The 20,786-nt window shown below is 34.7% G+C and overlaps 1 protein-coding gene across 1 annotated transcript; it reads left to right on the top strand.

The window, feature by feature from the left end:
- Window positions 1–326: 326 nt before the first annotated feature.
- Window positions 327–19,591, top strand: LOC110110831 (uncharacterized aarF domain-containing protein kinase 2-like). The gene is made up of 5 exons (XM_020842470.2): window positions 327–661; window positions 912–2,253; window positions 2,524–2,793; window positions 16,313–16,468; window positions 19,389–19,591. The coding sequence occupies exons 1-5, from the start codon at window positions 633–635 to the stop codon at window positions 19,494–19,496; spliced, it is 1,905 nt and encodes a 634-aa protein (XP_020698129.1). The 5' UTR covers window positions 327–632; the 3' UTR covers window positions 19,497–19,591.
- The last annotated feature ends 1,195 nt before the right edge of the window (window positions 19,592–20,786 follow it).

The raw sequence follows: 20,786 nt of genomic DNA, 5'->3' as shown, positions 1-20,786 counted from the left end.
GATAAATATAAGATTCTTGTATGATAACTTCAAATGTCTATAAATTTAAGTTTTATTTGGAATAATTTTTTAATTATTTTGTAATGTAATTTTTTAGTATAACATTTTTTGAACTAACAAATTTTGTTAAAAAATTATTTTAAAAAATAATAAGAAAATTATCCCAAATAAAATTTTAATTATAAAAATATATCAAAAATTAATAATAATCTCTTTTTTTTTCTTGAATGTGATTATAAAAAGCACATTTAGTTTTATTTTCTTAAATAAAAAAAAATTATAACCAAATAAAAATATAACAACTATGTGCTAAAAAAAATAAACTTTCCATACGATCCTTACATACGAAGGCCGGTGTCGGTTTAGTACCAGAGCGGACGATTGGATCTCTTCCAGCTTTGCAGCTGCGAATAAACCCTAGTTATACCCAAGTTCTTGTGGTGGTGACGAAGGCTATTTGGCAGCTAGAATAAGTGTGGCTTGGACTACTCTAGACCGTTTGATTCTGTTCTCTAGGGCTTCGTCAACCCTATTTGCTACAGCCTATACTGGAAACTGGTGTTCATTTCCATTTTATTTTTGGTTTGATTTTGGTTAGCTGATCGGTGGGGGGTTGGTTATGAAGGATTCCGATGCTCCGCCTCGTAGCGAATCACGGGAGGTAATAAACTTGCTGGAAATTTCTTGCAAAAAGCACTGTATTGCCTGCTAAAATGAAGAAACCTCTATTTTGATGCAAATGCGATATTGTATTTTAATTTTGTCTCTGTTATTATTACAAATACTTTTTGTTGGCTTAGAATGGTCATGACCGTTTTTTTTTTTTTCGTCTTCGTTCAAAAATTAGCAAGCGTGCAGCTTGAATTCGTGAAGCATTTTGAGCAGGCATTTTGCATTTTGTTTGTTCTCAGGTTATTGGCGTTTGGAGGTGATAGGAAGGCTGGCTATTTCTTACATTCCAATCAGAAACCCATCCACCCAGGACTAAGAAATCATGTTTCAGCTGCTAAATTTAGTGTCTTTAATTCATTAAGTAGACTGATTTCACATTGTAGAAACAGCGGAAGAAAAAATGTTTCTTACGGGAGATCTAGTGGAAAGGAGAACTTCTGGATCGGCACTGGCATCAGAACTTGCTACACTGTCTCATTGGGTAGGCCTTCTATGGCAAACCACGCTCAACTAACTTGGAAGAGGCTAACTCTGATTTACCCTTCTGGAGGTTCAGTGTTCTCACCAGTTGGTAGGATTGCATGTACCTTGAGCTTGGCCTTGACGAGATTCCATGTTATTTCCGGGCTTCTTGCTTTTGGTGTTGGGGAGTTAGAATGGGTTCAGAAGACTCGAGCGGATGGGAATTTCTTTTCTGCGGGGAATGGTCTTTATACAGGCACACAGGATGGACGTTTGTATCTATCTTCGATTTTCTATTCATTAATAGAAGGTGTTATTCTAATCTTCCGAGCAGTGTACTTGGCAGTTCTGTTTTTGCCATCCATTTTGATGGCTCCATTCGCAGATACCTTTGGTGTTGAATTCAGAAAGAAATGGATTTATCTTGTCCATATCACTCTTGAACAAGCAGGGCCAGCTTTCATAAAATGGGGACAGTGGGCAGCCACGCGACCAGATCTCTTTCCTAATGACCTCTGCACGGCACTTTCAGAACTGCACAGCAAAGCTCCTGCTCATAGCTTCACCTACAGTAAGATTACTATTGAAAAAGCATTTGGTCGGAAGCTTTATGAGATCTTTGAGCAGTTTGAGGAAGTACCTGTGGCATCTGGTAGCATAGCACAAGTGCATCAAGCTTCTCTGATGTTTCAGTATCCAGGTCAGAGGCTGAGTAAACCTATTTCAGTTGCAGTGAAGGTTAGGCATCCTGGGGTGGGTGAGTCTATAAAGAGGGATTTCACAATTATTAATTTTTTCGCAAAACTTTCAAGCTACATCCCTGCTCTTAACTGGTTACGACTGGATGAAAGTGTTCGTCAGTTTGCAGTGTTCATGATGTCCCAAGTAGATCTTTCAAGGGAAGCTGCTTATTTGAGTAGGTTTATATACAATTTTCGCAGGTGGAAGGATGTGTCTTTCCCAAAACCCCTTTACCCTCTTGTGCATCCTGCGGTTCTTGTGGAGACATTTGAGCCTGGAGACTCTGTGGCTCGCTATATCGATGACCTTGATGGCAACACACGCCTTAAAAGAGATCTTGCACATATTGGTACACATGCACTCCTCAAGATGCTTTTGGTATGATCCTCTTAGATAATTGACTGTTATTAAGATATTAATAATTTAATGACCTGTAAGCTAATTTTTTTTGCTCAAGTTTACTTAAATTTGCTTATGTAATTGGGTTGCCTAGCCATTATTTTCTTATCTTATCAATGATTGAAAACATATATTATTTGATGCCCACCATTATCATGGAATTTGGGCTTATTTATTCAAAAATATAGAACTATCATGTTATTAGTCCATGACAGGGATGTTTTAATGTGTTTTGAATTTGTTTTATAGGTGGATAATTTCATCCATGCAGACATGCATCCTGGAAATATCCTTGTTAGAGTGCCCCAAAGAAAACGGTCAAGAAAAAGAATCTTTAGAACGAAACCTCATATCATCTTTCTTGATGTTGGCATGACTGCCGAGCTCTCTAAAAGCGATCGTCGTAACTTGTTGGAATTCTTTAAGGCTGTTGCACTCCGAGATGGCCGCACGGCTGCTGAATGCACGTTGAGATTGTCAAGAAGGCAAAGTTGTCCTGACCCAAAGGCCTTTATTGAGGTAACAAGATATTCAAGTGTGTTTGTGTGGTCATGTTTTATTAATCTTTAAAGCTCATGAGTGCATTTAAAGGTTATGTAGACTATTTCGTTCTAATTGGATTGCGATGGATTTATCTTTCTTTGAAATTTCTTTGCTATTCTTTGTTTGAATTGGGCACCTGTAATCCCAGTTAGTGTGCAGAGTGTTATTATTTTCTTATTCACAAATCTTTTTCGGAATAGTGATTTTCTTTATTGATAATTGGAATTGAACTCTTAAAATATTTGAGTTCTGTAGTTCACAAAAATTAACATTTGTATGGCAATCCTTTCATACTTTTTAAATGAACTAATCATTTTCTACTCAAAACTCAATGCATTTGGTATATCTAATCTTATCTTAGCAATTTACTATTCATTTATGTTTGTTAGGCTTTTAGCATATATACGCCATCAAGCTTTAACTCGGTTGACCCCTGCATATCACCAAGCTTTACTTGGCCTAAAGCATAATTTTGGGCTGCTTGCGAGTACCTATTTTACAATTTTGTGAATAATAATTTTAGTGATTCATTTGTTTGACATATCCCAGTATTTGGTTGTTCTGTTTCTGAACAACTTAGTTTCAAATCTACTAGTGTATTAGGCAAAATACCAATATATACATCAAACCAAGAAGGGCCAACTACTCGGATGAGTAAATTCCAAAAAGAATCTCTTTATTTGTAATTAGAAGAGTAAATGAAAAGAAGAAATTATATTTTAAGGTACTTTATGAATAGACAAGAGAAGTAAAAAATGAGAAGAAAGTAACTAGAGAGAAGGAATACAAAATTTAAGTGGTTTGGCATAGTATGACCAACATCCATTACGGGGAGGTGAGACTTTCTTCTTATATGTAAGAAAAAATTATAAGCTCTCCAAACATTTGCACTTTATTAAAGTTTTAGTGTTTGGTATTGTCCTTTCATTTCTCCCTTTCAAGAGGATTGAGTTGAGTATTTATAGTAATTTTCATCTTGGGAGATGAATCATTAACCACTTTAATGATTTTGAGAGCGTAGATCATTGTGTGAGCTATATCATTGTTAATATGTTCATTAATTGTTCTAATTATATGTAAAGCCTTGATGAATATTATTGTCTTCTTAAACGATGAATATAGTTTTGGTATTTGATAATCATGATTTTCTCAAGAGGAATTATGATAGTTGATATGCTCCCGAAAAACTATGTACTCCTTGGATGTTGTTGTCTTGAGAGTCTCTGTGCAAAAATAGGATCTATTCGAGAAGCTTATTTCCATAGTTTAAATTTGCGCAATCAAAGGTGCGCCTCAAGACGCGCCTCTGCGCAATTCTACCCCAAAGAGCGTCATTGCTTAAGCAATTTTGTGACTTGGTGAGGCTTACGCCTCATGACTCCTGAGGCGCAATTGTGCAATAAAGGGTGAGGCGTGCGCCTCATGGAGCCAAGTCCCACACACTTAAGTTGTTAATAAAATAACCCAATTCTTCCCTTTCTTATTTCCGCCTATGCCTACCCGAACTGAACGGATGAGCTGTAGTCCGCACGCATTCTGCATGCCTTAGCTCCCCTTGGCCGGCCTTCCCGCTGCCTCACCCGCTGGCGCCGCCTCACGCCGGTGAGCTTCTTGTGTCCGGCCGCCCTCTACGACACATCTACTACGAGTTTTAGGTATTTTTTTTTTAATTCAAGGTTTGATTTTTCAAGTAATAGAAAATCTAGGGTTTAAATTTTTTTGAGTTTCTTGGCTTGATTTTGCATTTATGCATTAGGAAACATGGCTAGGGGCAATGAAAAGTCAAACACGTCATTGCGGAGGGACTCTTCTTGGAAGTACAGTGTACAAGTTGACGTAGGCGACGATGAGAAGACATACGTGTATTTGAAATGCAATTTTTGTGATAAGGTGGTGAAGGGAGGAGTTACCCGCATGAAGGAACACTTATCGGGCTCACATAAAAAGGTAGCACCTTGTGCGAATGTGCCGAAAAAGGTGAAGGAGGAAATTACTGCTTATATGAAGAAGAGTACCACGGCCAAATATTTACAATATGAGCAATTTGATGAAATGGTCGAACATGGTGCTTACTACGGGAGCGAGAGTGGAAAGGACTCTTCCTCCACTATACACAGTAGAGGTGCCTGGGGTCCTATGGACCACCAGTATATGATTAATCCAAGAGAGGATAGAGGAAAATCACAGATGATGCCTGCGGTTGGTACCAGAGAGGGTCGACGGCAAGTTTGCATGAATATTGGAGGCACGGTGTTTTACGATCAGTTGAAGCTTCAGATGAGGTTAAAAATGTTGATTTCATTTTCAATTTATTAGATAGGTTTGTTGAGGAGATTGGGGAGCAATTGGTTGTTCGGGTGGTGGCTGACAATGCCAGTGCATACAAAGCAACTGGTCAGATGTTGATTGAGAAGAGGAAAAGCCTCTATTGGACACTCTGCGCGACGAACTGTATTGATCTCATATTGGAGGAACTAGGTGATCTACCTCAACACAAGAGCGCCCTTTCTAGGGCAAAGAAGATCACAATTGGAGATGAAGATGTCTCCCTTGAAGACCCATTTAGTGATAAGACATGATTGAAATTTAGATGTTCTTTCTTATTTGTACTTTGGGAGTTTTGATAGACTAATATTTGTGGTTTTGTACTTTGAATTATGCTATGAGATGCATATATTGCATCTATTTTATTTTTTTCCACTAATTTCTCTTCTCATTTAGATGTTTTTATTGTATGGTAGACTCTTAATATTATTCACATGCTAGAATATTTAAATTCTCATTTATGCAATTCTTTGTCTGTGAGGCTTACGCCTCACACCGCCTCGCCTCACGGACGAAAAAAGCCTTGAGGCTTATTTACGCAATTTTAAACCTTGCTTATTTCTACTTGAAAGTATTGTCTTGAGTTTCATCTTCAATATTCTTTGATGGTGCCACATGTGTGGTCGAGGCTGCTTTGTATGGCTTGAGGAATCTCAATGATTAACTTCGTTTCCACATATTTTTGAAGTTCATAGATAAAATGGAATTCCAAAAATGTAAGTCCATACCTCCATAAATTCTTTTTCGGCCTTTCTCCTTTTGTTTGAGCTTGTTTGAATTCTTCTAAAGGTGAAGTGGATGCGAAGATGTTTTTTTTTTGGCAAAAGTTGGTCTAGATAAAATCAGAGTGAATAGATAGTATCTGTTGAACATCATGTGGATTCTCTTGAGCATATAGTGGATATGTTACAAATTTACAATACATAAAAAAATACTTTAGTAAATGACGAGCTTATAAATTTCTGCATTTGAAAGAGTAAACTTTGAGTATTGCATGATAGAAGAAGGCAAGCACGAGAGTCAGTGATGTTGAGTAATATAATGTACTTCAACTGTATTGTTCTAGTTCATAATACAGATTTTGATGAAGTTTGAGAAAGATTACTATTGATTCGCCCACTTTCCAAAATTGAATTAGTATTTGTTGAAGTTTGAATGAAAGAAAGCAGTCAGAGAATAATGTTTGGAGGCACCAAGAATACTCTCACAATAAAAGAATCTACACTAGTCATCAAAAGTTCGGAGCAAAACCCTGACATTATTCAAGGCGTTGATAGAGAGGTAATTTTTGGTGTGATGTTTGTAAAAAGATCAATCACCCATGATAAATTGTTTAAAATTCTGACGGCAAGCCAACAACTTAGATTAGTCTAAAAAATCAACTCAAAGACAATATGACTTATCCAACTAGAAGTGAGGGTTTTAAGATGAAAAACATTGAAAACTTTGGTGAGATTTCTTTAGCAAAGAGCTTATGGATCTTTTATATCAATAACTCACTCCTATCAGGTCATGGTTTAAAATTGCGCAATAAGAGGCGCGCCTCAGCGTAATTCTAAACTTTTAAGCCTCAAAGCCTACGCAATGGGAGCTGGCATTGAGGCGTACGCCTCAAGTTCATTGAGGCGCGCCTTGAGGCATGCCTCGCCTCATGTTTTAGAGGCGTCCGCCTCGGTACAACAATGCTAGGTACCACTCGATACCACTAGCTACATGCTCAGTACCGCTTGGTACATATTCGGTACCGCTAGGTACATACTCGGTACCGCTCGGTATATACTTGGTACCGCTCGGTACCGCTTGGTACATACTCGGTACTGCTAGGTGCATGCTCGGTATCGCTGTGTATCTTTCCATAAAAATGACTTACGAACTTTAAGGTCGAACCTTGCCAGGGGGCAGCGCCCCCTTGGACCCTCAGCTGCCCGGCATATTGTTTTATTCATCATCTTTAGTAATGATTGTACTATATTTCATAGTCTTATTATTGGGATATTTATATTTCACTTCATATCTCGTGTCTTTTTATGTTTTATATTTTTTACTCATTAGTATATAAAAAAATTTATCATTTTATGTTTACGCAATCTTTTGATTTTGAGGCTTACGCCTCAAAATGCTTTGAGGCTTACGCCTCGCCTCACGAACGAAAAACGCCTCAATACCCGATTATGCAATTTTAAACATTGTATAAGATCTATCTCTTTTTGCTCTGAAAGGTACTTTTCCTCTAGCTATTATCTATATTTAGGGAGGACTAAAATCCTAGATTATTGACTCACGAGCATTAAATCTCATGATAGGATATGCTCGTCTTTTTTCTTCTTCTATCACTTCACCTGGAAACTTTGAAGTCAAAATTGTTTATGGATGTCTATACTCTATTGAGACGACAGGGACCATTAGAATTAACTCTTTAAGTTTTTTTTTTAATTCTATTTTATATGTTCCAAATCTCTTATGCAATTTTTCGTCTATAAGCAAGATAGTGGGATATTGTAACTATAAAATCACCATATTTTAGGGTTAGATATTATGGAAGAGGATTTACAGGGCTTGCGGGGTTATAGATTTGTACTATTTTTGTAAATATTCTAAGACTTTAGTGACCTTAGTGACCTTAGCACCCTAAATGAAAATAAATATTTTTGTTTTTATTGGCATATTAGTAAAATCGAAGTTAGAGAAGCTTTAAAGAAAATAAAGTTTGGAAAAGCTATCAGACCTGATGATATTCCAATAGAGGTGTGGAATTGCTTAGAAGATGAAAGAATTTTTTGGCTTACTAAACTTTGTAATATTATTTTGAAGACTAAAAAGATGCCAGATAAGTGGAGAATGAAAGTGTTGATAACTATTTTAAGAATAAATGTGATGCACAAGATTGTGCGAATTAAGAGGAATTAAGTTAATGTGTCCTACTTTAAAAATACGGAAGAGAGTTATGGAGCAGAGGATACGACGTGATACTAATGTTTCTCAAAATCAATTTGAATTCATGCCGAGTAAGTCCACTATGGAAGCTATACATTTATTGAGAGGTTTGATGGAGAAGTATAGAGAGAATAAGGAGGATCTTTATATGATATTTATTGATTTAGAGAAAGCATATGATACAGTTCCATGAGAAGTGCTATGAAGAGCTCTAGAAAAGAAAGGGGTTAATAATGCTTATATCAAGTCAGTTAGGATATGTATGCAAGAGCTATTACTTGTGTTCAAATACAAGATGGTTTGACCAAGTATTTTCCTATTTCAGTTGGATTACATCAAGAATAAGCTTTAAGCCCAAATCTTTTTGCTTTAGTCATGGATGTTCTCACTAAACATATGCAAGAGAGGTTATACCCTGGTGTATGCTTTTTGCAGATGGTATTCTTTTTATTGTGTTAAATCCCAACCTTACAATCCCAAAGATATCCACGGCTGTGAACAGTAATCCGTGGGAAGACTACATGGATTGCATTAATTCCTCCCATCGATTTAGGAATAATTGTATTCATGTTATTATGAGAGTTATTTGTTTCCTTATTGATACCCCTTGTATAGATCTATAAATAGGGTGTAGATTGCTTAATAAAATTCAAGCTTTTCCCTCTCAAATTCTCGTTTTAACATGGTATCAGAGCCAAACTAGAAGAAGAGGCCTTCATTGCCGTTAAAAGAACGATCGTAGATCGTCGGAGAAGGAAAAGAAGAAGAAATCAGCGGACGAAGCTTGGCGAACCAAAGGAGGCCTCGACAGAAGTCGAAGCCGCAGGCCGTGCCAGAGACGAGCTAAAGAGGCAACCCGTGACCCAATCCGAACTTTCGATCCGACGGGAAGGGCAAGTCGACCGGCGATCCGAAATCCCGTCGTCGTCCTCTTTCCCAAAACAATCGGAGTCTACGCCATTTTTTGGCTCGACGCCGTCCAGATCCGACAACGTGGTGGTCAATAATAACACCCACACCATTTCTAGTACGACTCCTACCCGAATACCAAAGTTTAAATCCTAAACTATCAATTTTCTTTGCCTTCTCTCCAACCCATTTAGTTTCTTGAATGCACAAAATATTTATCTTCCTATGAATCATAATATTTAATAATTCCATTAATTTTCCAGTAAGGGAACCTATATTACAAGTTCCTATCCTAATTTTAGTTTCATGGACTAGTTTCTTTGCCCACATCTGTCCTTGATGTGGGATTAGTCTAAAAAATCACCCATGATAAATTGTTTAAAATTATGATGGCAAGCCAACAACTTAGATTAGTCTAAAAATCTACACAAAGAGAATATCACTTATCCAACTAGAAGTGAGGGACTTAGATGAAAAACATTGAAAACTTTGGTGACATTTCTTTAGCAAAGAGCTACTGGATCTTTTATATAAAAACTCACTCCTATCAGATCTATCTCTTTTAGCTCTGAAAGGTATTTTTCCTCTAGCTATTACCTATATTTAAGGAGGACAAAAATCCTAGATTATTGACTCACGAGCATTAAATCTCATGATAGGATATGCTCGTCTTTTTTCTTCTTCTATCATTTCACCTGGAAACTTTGAAGTCAAAATTGTTTATGGATCTCTATACTCTATTGCGACGACAGGACCATTAGAATTAACTCTTAAGTTTTTTTTTGAATTCTATTTTATATGTTCCAAATCTCTTATGCAATCTTTTGTCTATAAGCAAGACAGTGAGATATTGTAACTATAAAATCACCTTATTTTAGGGTCAGGTATTGTGGAAGAGGATTTACAGTGCTAGCAAGGTTATAGATTTGTACTACTTTTGTAAATATTCTAAGACTTAGTGACCTTATTGACCTTAGCATCCTAAATGAAAATAAATTTTTTGTTTTTATTGGCGTATTAGTAAAACCGAAGTTAGAGAAGCTTTAAAGAAAATGAAGTGTGGAAAAGCTGTTGGGCCTGATGATATTCCAATAGAGGTGTGGAATTGCTTAGAAGATGAAAGAATTTTTTGGCTTACTAAACTTTTTAATATTATTTTGAAGACTAAAAAGATGCCAGATGAGTGGAGAATGAGTGTGGTTGATAACTATCTTAAGAATAAATTTGATCCACAAGATTGTGTGAATTAAGAGGAATTAAGTTTATGTGTCATACTTTAAAAATATGGAAGAGAGTTATGAGGCATAGGTTGCGATGTGATACTAATGTTTCTCAAAATCAATTTGAATTCATGCCGGGTATGGAGATTATAAGGAGGATCTTTATATGATATTTATTGATTTAGATAAAGCATATGATAAAGTTCCAAGAGAAGTGCTATGAAGAGTTCTAGAAAAGAAAGGGGTTTATAATGCTTATATTCAAGTCAGTAAGGATATGTATGCAAGAGCTATTACTTGTGTTCAAATACAAGGTGGTTTGACCAAGTGTTTTCCTATTTCAGTTGGATTACATCAAGAATCAACCTTAAGCCCATATCTTTTTTGCTTTAGTCATGGATGTTCTCACTAGACATTTGCAAGAGGTTTTCTTATGCAAGCATGCTTTATTCGTTAGTTCACTACATTGCTGATATAGAAGAAGATTATATTTGCATGTGATACTGCCTTTCTTGCAATTTTTTTGGTTGGTATACCGATAGTCTCACAATCCTTTTCAAGTCCTACAAATTTAGACTTTTTTTAAAGTGGGATGATGCACATGATTCCTCATCATTATCATCGTCATTCATAACCTTTATCCCAACTATTTCAATTGTTTTTTTTTTTTTATTTTCTCTATTTTAATTGACTTTAGTGACCTTATAATTCAAGGGGAGTTATAAGGAGTACATTGATTGATAGTTATAAGGGGAGATTGATTGTGATTCATAAGTGCAAGATCAAGATACCTTTAAGATACACTCATTGAATATTTGAATACTGATACCAATATTGCTACAAACATTATATTAATATTGTGACTGACACTAATATTTTTTGCTGTCATTAACACTATTTAACGTTATTGATCATGATAGTAATATTATTACTGGCATTAGTACTGTTGATTGTTAATGATATTGTGATTGATAATATAATGGATTGATATGTGATGAACTATAGAAGGATAAATTGATACAGATAATAAATATTGACATTGATGAATATATTTCTTGATATGATTTATAACATGTTGTTCTCTTTTATCTTGTATTGATTTCAATTATAAGATTTTAGTTACTTGTTGGACTATGTGCTCATTACGTGGTTTTACATATTTTCAAAAAAGCGTAAGAGTAAAGTGTAAGATTCTAGAGTGTGATAACAACGTTATTAATCATGATACTAATATTATTACTGGCATTATTACTATTGATTGTTAATGATATTATGACTGATAATATAATGGATTGAGATGTGATGAACTAAAAGAATAAATTAAAATTATGTACAAATTTATACATGCTATAAAAATAAATAAATAAAAGAATAAATTGATACAGATAATAAATATAGACATTGATGAATATATTTCTTTATATGATTTATAGCATGTTATTCTCTTTTATCTTGTATTAATTTAAATTGTAAGATTTTAGTTATTTGTTGGGCTATGTGCTCATTATATGGTTTTACATGTTTTTAGAAAAGCGTAAAAGTAAAGTGTAAGATTCTAGAGTGTGACAACAACTGTTGGCAATGATTAGAAATAAGTATTCAAAATGAATGTTTTTTTAGTAGAAGTGAATGAAAATGAGTTATTATTTTTTAAACTCACTTTCATAGAAAATGTTGAATTTATTGTTGGGGATGAAGAGGAGTAAACACCACAATAACAAAACAAACAAGAAAGTAAAGGCAGCGGAAAAATAAAGGACACCAATATTAACATGAAAAAACCCAAAATAGGGAAAAAACTATGGAGCCACATCACATCAAGAAATCCACTATGAAAATTGGGAGAAAAAGTACATATCTCTCTTCTCTCTCTCTCCTTCTCTTCTCACCTATACCGTTCTCAATGTCTAACACACTAAAAGTACAAGAGAAAGTCAAGTAAATAATCCCAAGGGATGGAAACCTTCAGAAAAACGAGAAAGAAAACCGTCTAGTCTATCTCGTAGCACTGCGACACCAATTTGGGGCGTTGTGATGCTCAAACCTCAATCTTGATCCCCTGGGGCGCCGTATCTAGACCGTTGCCGTGCTCCGCTCTCTGTCACTCGGCGTCGAGTGCTCGGGTACTTAGTGCCGGGGCGTTGTATGAAGAAAATTTTTTCTTTAGTTGCAAAGCATCCGAATCCAAGCAAGGGGTAAACCACCTGCATCCCCAGTAAGTACAACAAACTTGAGATCCGAGGCAACTGAACAACCTGATTAATCAACACGATCAGATTCCACACATAACATTTATTAGTTTTCATCGTTTTAGTAAGATAAGCTTGGAAATCATTATTACTAATTTAAAACTCTACAAAGCCTTCACATTCTAGTAAATATAATAATTTCATTTTCATATAAAATAAGTAAAAATAAAATCATCTTTTTTCTAAATATATTTTCTATCTACTAGCAATCAAATGAGCCCTAAATGCAATCATTTCATCCTTTATCCTCCCTACTTACGGCTATTCATGATAAGGACATCCGACCATGAAAAGTTTATCAAATGAGCCAAAGATCTACGGGTCATGATTGGACCACTTTATTTTTGAGTTATTATATTTTATGTTTTTACCCTCACTTAAGGGAGTTGGCTTATGTGACCCCAGGGGGCACTTTTGTCATTTGATTTGTTATTGTATTTTGGCTATTTATAGCCCCCTCTTCTTTTTAAGGGTTGATGAGTATTATGGAAAAAAAATTCTACACATTTTGTTTGAGAGCTTGAGAGTTCTTGTGAGAGTTGAAGTCTCTAGGTGAGGGCAACGTATAACCCATCAGTCGCAGGAAGCGTCTGGGCTCATGGTTCATCTCCTCCACCAACTTCTTCTCTCTCTTTCTCCTAGTCACCACCCATCCTCCTATCTTTTTCCTTGGCTGAAATTCCCTGCCCAAACCCTAGGCCGACCCCCACCTTCCCCCCTTCCTTCCTTGGCCGAACTCCATCCCAAACCCTAGGCTGATCCCATCCAATCGCCAGCCCCACTTCTCTTCCCTAAGCCTCCGGCTCCATCAACCCTCTCCTTGGATCCAAATTCATCCGAGCATTTACTACTTTCCTAAATTATCTCATTGTAAATTTGGAAGGTCAATTAATTCAAATTTGAATTTATTTGAATTTGAAATTTTTTCTTTAAATAGGATGAGTTATTTTAGGAAAGTTCCTCCAATCAAGGCCATTTAAATTTGAATTTAAATTAGAGAGATAATTGCATTAAAGTCTCTTTCTTAATTTAAATTGGCTTAGATTGGCAACCCATGTAAGTTCCTTAATTCCCTCAAATCTTCATTAAAGCATTTGGGCCCTTTACCTTCCCCTCTTTGTTGCCCCCCGCCTCTCTCTCTCTCTCTCTCATCTATTAGGTCCATTAAAGCTCCCCAATCAATCCATCAATTCCCCATCTAATTGCCCCCCCTCCTTTATTTGTGGGAAATTCAAATTCAAATTTCCCAATTATCTCCAGAAATTAAAGATGGAATTAAATTTTAGATTTTGAATTTGCTTACCTTCCTTAATCAACACATAAAACCTGGAATTAATTTCCCCTCTCCCTCCTCTAAGGCTGGCCACTTAGCTCGATAAAGCTCCCTCCTCTAAGGCTGGCCACTTAGCTCGATGAGGAATTTTGAATAATGATGCCTCATGTTATTTAGATTTAGCAGCTTCTATTCTGGTTTGAAACATAATTTTATTTCTTCTAAACAAACATTATTCAAATGCTCGGTGTAATCGTTTGTTAGGAAGCTCGATAAAGCTCATTTGTTAAGTTAATGAACATCTAAAAGTAGAGCTCGTTTATAGCTCGTTCATGTTTGTTTGTTTAAAGCTCGATAAACACTAAACGAACGAACATGAACTGAACATGAACCGAACATGAACACTCATTAATTTAAATGAACCAAACATGAACACGAACAATAAAGCTCGAATAAACATGAACCAAACTTGAACAAGCTGATATTAAATGAACACAAACATGAACATACCCCTTGTATAGATCTATAAATAGGGTGTAGATTGCTTAATAAAATTCAAGCTTTTCCCTCTCAAATCCTTGTTTTAACATATTGATAATACTAGAGAGGGAGTTAAATGTAAACTTGAATTATGGAGGTCAGCATTAGGGTCTAAAGGTTTTCGTTTGAGTAGATCTAAAACTTAATATATGGAGTATAATTTTAGTAGTAATAAATCTAGTGGGGGACTGTGACTTTAGGAAATCAAGTTATTAAGAGTACACGTTTTAGATATCTTGGGTCTATTGTTCAGAGTGATGGTGAAATATATGGGGATATTATTAGTAGAATTCAAGTTGGATGGTTAAAGTGGAGGAATGCATTGGGCCTGTTGTGTGATAGAAAAGTTTGCCTCAAATTTAAGGGAAAATTTTATAAGATGGTGGCAAGACCTGTAATGTTTTATGGTGCAGAATGTTGGGTATTAAAAGAGAACCATAATATTAAGTGTTTCAGAGATGAGGATGCTCAGGTGAATGAGTGGCTTTACTCTTAGAGATTGGATATGAAATGAGCATATACGTGAAAAGTTTGAAGTAGCTCTAATAAAAGATAATATTAGAGAGAGTCACCTTAGATGGTTTGGTCACATAAAACGATAGCCTTCCCGATGACCTGGTTAAGAAAGTAGATGTATTAGATTTGGCTTAAGTTAAGAAAGGTAGAGATAGATCTAAAAAGACTTGGTTAAAAAAAAATAGAAATGACCTTACTTTATTTGATTTAAATGGGAATTTGGCTCTTAACATGACGCAATGGAGAAAAATGATTTATGTAGCCGACCACACAGTGGGATAAAGGCTTGATGTTGTTGTTGTATTAATACCTATTCGGATCCATTTATTTTGTTGCAATTGTTGGCAACGATTGGAAATAAGTATTCAAATTGAATGTTTTATTTGGTAGAAAGTGAATGAAAATGAGTTATTATTTTTGAAACTCACTTTCATAAAAGATGTTGAATTTATTGTTGGAGATGAGGAGTAAACACCACAATGACGAAATAAACAAGAAAGTAAAAACAGCGGAAAAATAAATGACACCAAGATTTAACGTAGAAAAACTCAAATAGGGAAAAAACAACGGAGCCACACCACATCAAGAAATCCATTATGAAAATTGAGAGAAAAAAGTACATATCTCTCTTCTCTCTCTCTCTCTCTCTCTCTCTCTCTCTCTCTCTCTCTCTCTCTCCTTGCTTATCTTCTCACTTGCATCGTTCTTAATGTCTAACACACTCAAAATATAATAGAAAGTCAAGTAAATAATCCCAAGGGATGGAAACCTTCAGAAAAACGAGAAGGAAAATCGTCTAGTTTGTCTCGCAGCACTGCGACACTAATTTGGTGTGTTGCGGTGCTCAAACCTCTGTCTTGATCCGTTGGGGCGCAGTATTTAGACCGCTGCGCTCGGGTATGCAACGTCGGGGCATTGTACGAAGAAACAATTTTTCCTGGTTGCAAAGCACCCAAATCCAAGTGTGGGGTAAACCCGCACCCCCAGTAAGCACAACAAACTTGAGGTTTGAGGCAACAGAACAATCCGATTGATCAAGACAATCAAATTCCACACATAACATTTATTAGTTTTCATCATTTAGTAAGATGTACTTGGAAATCATTATTACTAATTTAAAACTCTACAAAGCCTTCAAATTCTGGTAAATATAATAACTGTATTTTTCACATGAAATAACTAAAAATAATAATCTTTTTCTAAATATATTTTCTATCTACAAACAATCAAATGAGCCCTAAATGCAATCATTTCATCCTTTATCCTCCCTACTACTGGCTATTCATCTGAACATTTTTATCTCCGCCACACTTATTTGTTTGGACTTGAGCCAGTCTTATTAATGTTTTGCAGAGTAAGTGTTCCATATTGGCAACTTTTAGTCATTTATGTGTTGGGATGTTATGATTCCAGGAGTTTGAGGTCAAGTGATCAACTTTAGTTTGTGTGCTCTTCTTAAATCCTGCATATGCTCTATTGCTTCTCCATTGAAATTTCTTAAATTTTATCATTGTAATTTCTGTGAACAGGAGTTGGAGAGAGCATTTACCTACTGGGGAACACCTGAGGGTGACATTTTACATCCTGTTGAATGCATGCACCATTTACTTGAACAAGTTCGTCGCTATAGAGTGAACGTTGATGGTAGTGTTTGCACTGTGTTGGTGACCATATTGGTCCTCGAGGTAATTTATAGTTACTTTCATATCATATGCACATATTCACTGTTATGTAGATATGCTTATCAATCATCACGCCTTACAGAGATGGAAAAGTAGTTTCCTACATTCAATATTGATTTTAGACTATGGAAATACTTGTAAAATCAAATGTGATTATTCTATTTTCACGCGCATTGTGAAAATGAAATCATTATTTTTGAAAAGCAAGTTTTGTATTTTCAAGCAACCAAATGAGCCCCAGGGATCAATCAGGGTCCATTTGATTGCTTGATTTTAAAACATGAATTAGGAAATAGTGAGATGTGTTATATTCATCCTCTGATTGTATATTTTGAAATCAAAATTGACTTTAAAGTTCTTATTTAAACCTGCATAAGATGTAATTAGTTCATGTTTACGTATAAAATGACTTAAAATTTATATATTTAAATATATTTCCATTTACAAGCAACTGTATGGGTGCCTAGCTGCATTATGTTCAAAATATTGAGTTAAAAATTTCTCCACATTCCTTCTATGATTATAGGCACTAAGTGCTCATCAACTATTCTCTTTGGATATTTGTATATGAAAATTTGATTTTATATGTCTCATAATAGTGAAAATTGAAGAAATATGCATGTTATTTACTTTCTTACAGAAATATACCCAAAAGTTCATTTCAAATCTAAATATATCCATTTTGACCTATATCCCAGTGTATCGAAAAAATGGTGTCCCATGGTTTTAAACTTCGGCTTACATCGTTGTGGTCATCATACCTTTGTTTGTGGTTTCTTTGCTTGGGAGAGAATGTATCTGCTAAGTTGGATATTTCAATGTTCATCGGTGACTTTAACACCCATTGTTACTTTTTTTTTTAATTTCCATCATATATTGTAGAATATATCAGTTTGAAGAAGATCTAATGCAGAGCTAGATAGAATATTAGATAGTGTGTTTTGATAGACATATGTGCAAATTATATTCACACCTTGTTCAAACCATGATTGGATGTTATTGGAGAGTATCAAAGACTATATTTCTTGATTGTTACTCAAATCATGATCAAACCTTGTTCAATCAAGGATGAACATAGTTTGTGCAAGTATTTTAACAATATTGTCAGAATATAGTAAGATTATGTTGTCAAGCCTGTTTCGATTATGGATCAAACAATGCTTGAATATTTTTCTTAACTTAGTTTGATCAATATTCAAACATATTCGAATCATATTTGAATGTGATTCGATTCATGGTCAAACCTTGTTCGAATGATGATAAAATGAAATATTGACTAATTATTTTCTAATGATAAATCAAATTTCAAAATTTTTGTACTATATTGAGGGTGGAAAGAAAATAGGTAAGTTAGTTGAATAGTTGGACATTTACCAAAGAACAGGGAAAATGATTGATCGTATAAAGAAGTATTTCTTTTGAAGATCTCATATATCTTACATACAAAGTGACAAAGGTCGATAAGAACTAATTTAGTCTAAAACTATAGGTGATATACCCACTTTGGTAGAGTACAGTCAAGAATTTCAATTCATCCAACTGAGTTGCTTATAGATTATGATTTTCCCACCCTTTTTCTTGAATGAGATATTATTATCCATTCGTTATCAATCTCTTCTATGTGTTTTTCGCTCATAAGAAGATTTCAATTGCAATTTTTAGTGCAAATGTGGATGCTGCAGGATTAGCAATTCACCATCTTTCGTTTGTGTATTTGATGATGTAAAAATGACACATATTGAATTAGGTGATAATGGACATAGAACATGCACCACTAGTGGTATTATGGCATATAGGTTGTAGATGATAGTGGTTTTATGGATACTTTCATACTAAAGCATCTATTGGAGATTACAATACTAATTTATGATTAATCTAAAACCAAAAAATTGATGAGGTATTTTGATTCTTCATGTATTTTGGGGATAAAAGCAACAATACAAGTCATGAATAATACATGAATAACACCCATCTTAGAAGAGATTGTGCCTGAAAGTACCCCAATTTTTAATTGTTGCTAATATAATGTCATTAAGCTTGAGCTTGTCCTATACTCAATTGCAAGTTGGACAGCTCTTTGAGAGTAAAGAGAAGTTGATATGAATATTATATATCCAAAAAAAAAAACTTATAATTTAAGGTGAAGAAAATCAGGTAAAGAAGTATGGCTTATTGGACATATTATGACAAGTAAGTTTGTTGCATCTTATCTTAAAATGAAGCTAAAGACAATCATAACATGGATTATATTATTAACTTGTCCGATGAGAAGGCTAGGCTATATTGTGAGTAGGTTATCACTTATATAAGAGGTGGTTCTTTGAAATATTCTTTTATAAATTAACATCTTATCTAGTCATGCTATGTAGGACATGTTAAAGGAGAATTTTTTATCTTAAACAATGATGGACATTTTAAGTATGTATATTTATGTTTAGGTGTTTGTTTTCAAGTTTTTAAAAGTGTATGTTGCTTAGTGTTAAATGTGAATGAGATATTTTTAAATACACATTCTTGAGGTACTTTGCTTGTAACAACAATGATGCAATATGTCAATACTCAAATTTATCTAGTGACATTTGCACTAGTTGACTCAAAAAATAATGAGTCATAGATGTGTTTCGTGTTTAAAGTTGAGGGAGTCAATGCTTTGCCAACCTTTATTTCAGAGGCACGTCATAGAGCTTGTACTCATTATTTCGCAATGAATGAGAAAATGATCAAAATGGTCCATTGACTCTTTGTGAATGATCAAAATGAGCATCAACTATATTAAATGATTATTTTGATTCTCAAGTCTTGAAAAGGAAATCAAAATAATCTCATAGTGAGACTATTATGTTGCAACATGGCATAAAACACCTTTTCATCGTATGCAGAATGTAATATTGATTTTTATTAATTTTGTTCTTGCGAAACTCAGGGTTGGCAACGCAAGCTTGATCCAGATTACGACATAATGCACACGCTCAAGACATTGCTGGTGAACACAGACGGGGTGCAGCAGCCTATCGATTACTTCTTCTCATAAAAGAACTTTTGACACAATCTGTAATTCTGTATTTTTTTATATGAATAGATTCAAATTTAATAATAATATAAAACATATTAATGCGATTCTTTTTATTTTGATTGTTTTGTATAGATATTGCAATATGTTTTTTGCATAAAATTATAGGCTGATATAGGGAATAAATGCAGATTATTCTGTGTGAGAGAAGGGCGAGTTATTGCCATCTAATAGGTCTTCTGTTAGAGAAATTATTCTGTGTGGACTTCGAATGCAGCTCTATATTCGGAGGCTAATCAGAATGAGCTACGTCAACAATACTAAGCATGATACAGAGCCACAGTATCGATGTGGTTCATTCTAGTAGGTTTCTAGATAACGTTCAGCGTCTGCATGGAAGAATTTCACTCTTCACTCTTCTCTCTTCTGATGTGATTGGAATAACTAGAGTCTAGCAATTCGGTTTACATTTGTGAACATGCGATGTATTAGTGTTCATCATAAATACTACTTTTTTTAAATAATTTACATTTTTTGTACTTCAAATAAAGCGAAAATATGTGATTATAAAACTTGAAAGTATTATTTGTTTTTCTTGCAGCGACGTTTTGAATGTCAGGTAATGTATTTTCTTTCGAAAGGTTCTCTTAAGTCCTCTATTGTACTTTATAAAGATCGCCGCATCCTTCGGCACATACTCTCGTACAAAGCAATTATGCTTTACGTGCTGCTCACTTCAAAAATTCTACTACGGAAGATTTGCCCTTTGCACGATTTTGCCATACAGAACTGCTTATATTACATCAGATTATATCTATATATTATTTATAACTATTTTAAGATATTATATATTTTAATAGTATAAATATCTGTATGTCAGAGCTGATGAAATTAAATAAAATTGACATTTAGGCTTCGTTTGGGACGGCTTTTTTACTGCTTTCTAAAACGGAGTTTTAGTACAAATTGTTTTATTTTTGTACTAAAATTCCGTTTTAGAAAGCAATAAAAAAGCCGTCCCAATCAAAACTTTAGATTTTATTGATTAATATCATAAAGTTGACTAGGGGATTTTGGATTTTTTTGTAAGCTTGCATAATAGAAAATAATACTACTTTTAAGTGGATAATGGTATGTCTTGAGCAAGGTTGAACCACCCTGAAATGACATATCTACGAAGCGTACAACGAAACTTGTGGTGCCCCCCACACCAACAAAAAAAATAAAATAAAGCTGATTCTGCCCCTATTCTTGACTCTTAAGCATATTTGAATCCGAGTGAAATTTGTATAAATTCAAGATCAAACAAGT

The sequence above is a fragment of the Dendrobium catenatum genome, unplaced genomic scaffold, assembly GCF_001605985.2.
Source record: "Dendrobium catenatum unplaced genomic scaffold, ASM160598v2 fragScaff_scaffold_633, whole genome shotgun sequence".
Lineage (NCBI taxonomy): Eukaryota > Viridiplantae > Streptophyta > Magnoliopsida > Asparagales > Orchidaceae > Dendrobium > Dendrobium catenatum.
The sequence above is the reverse complement of the archived record's forward strand: the minus strand, read 5'-3'. Positions and strand labels throughout refer to the sequence as shown.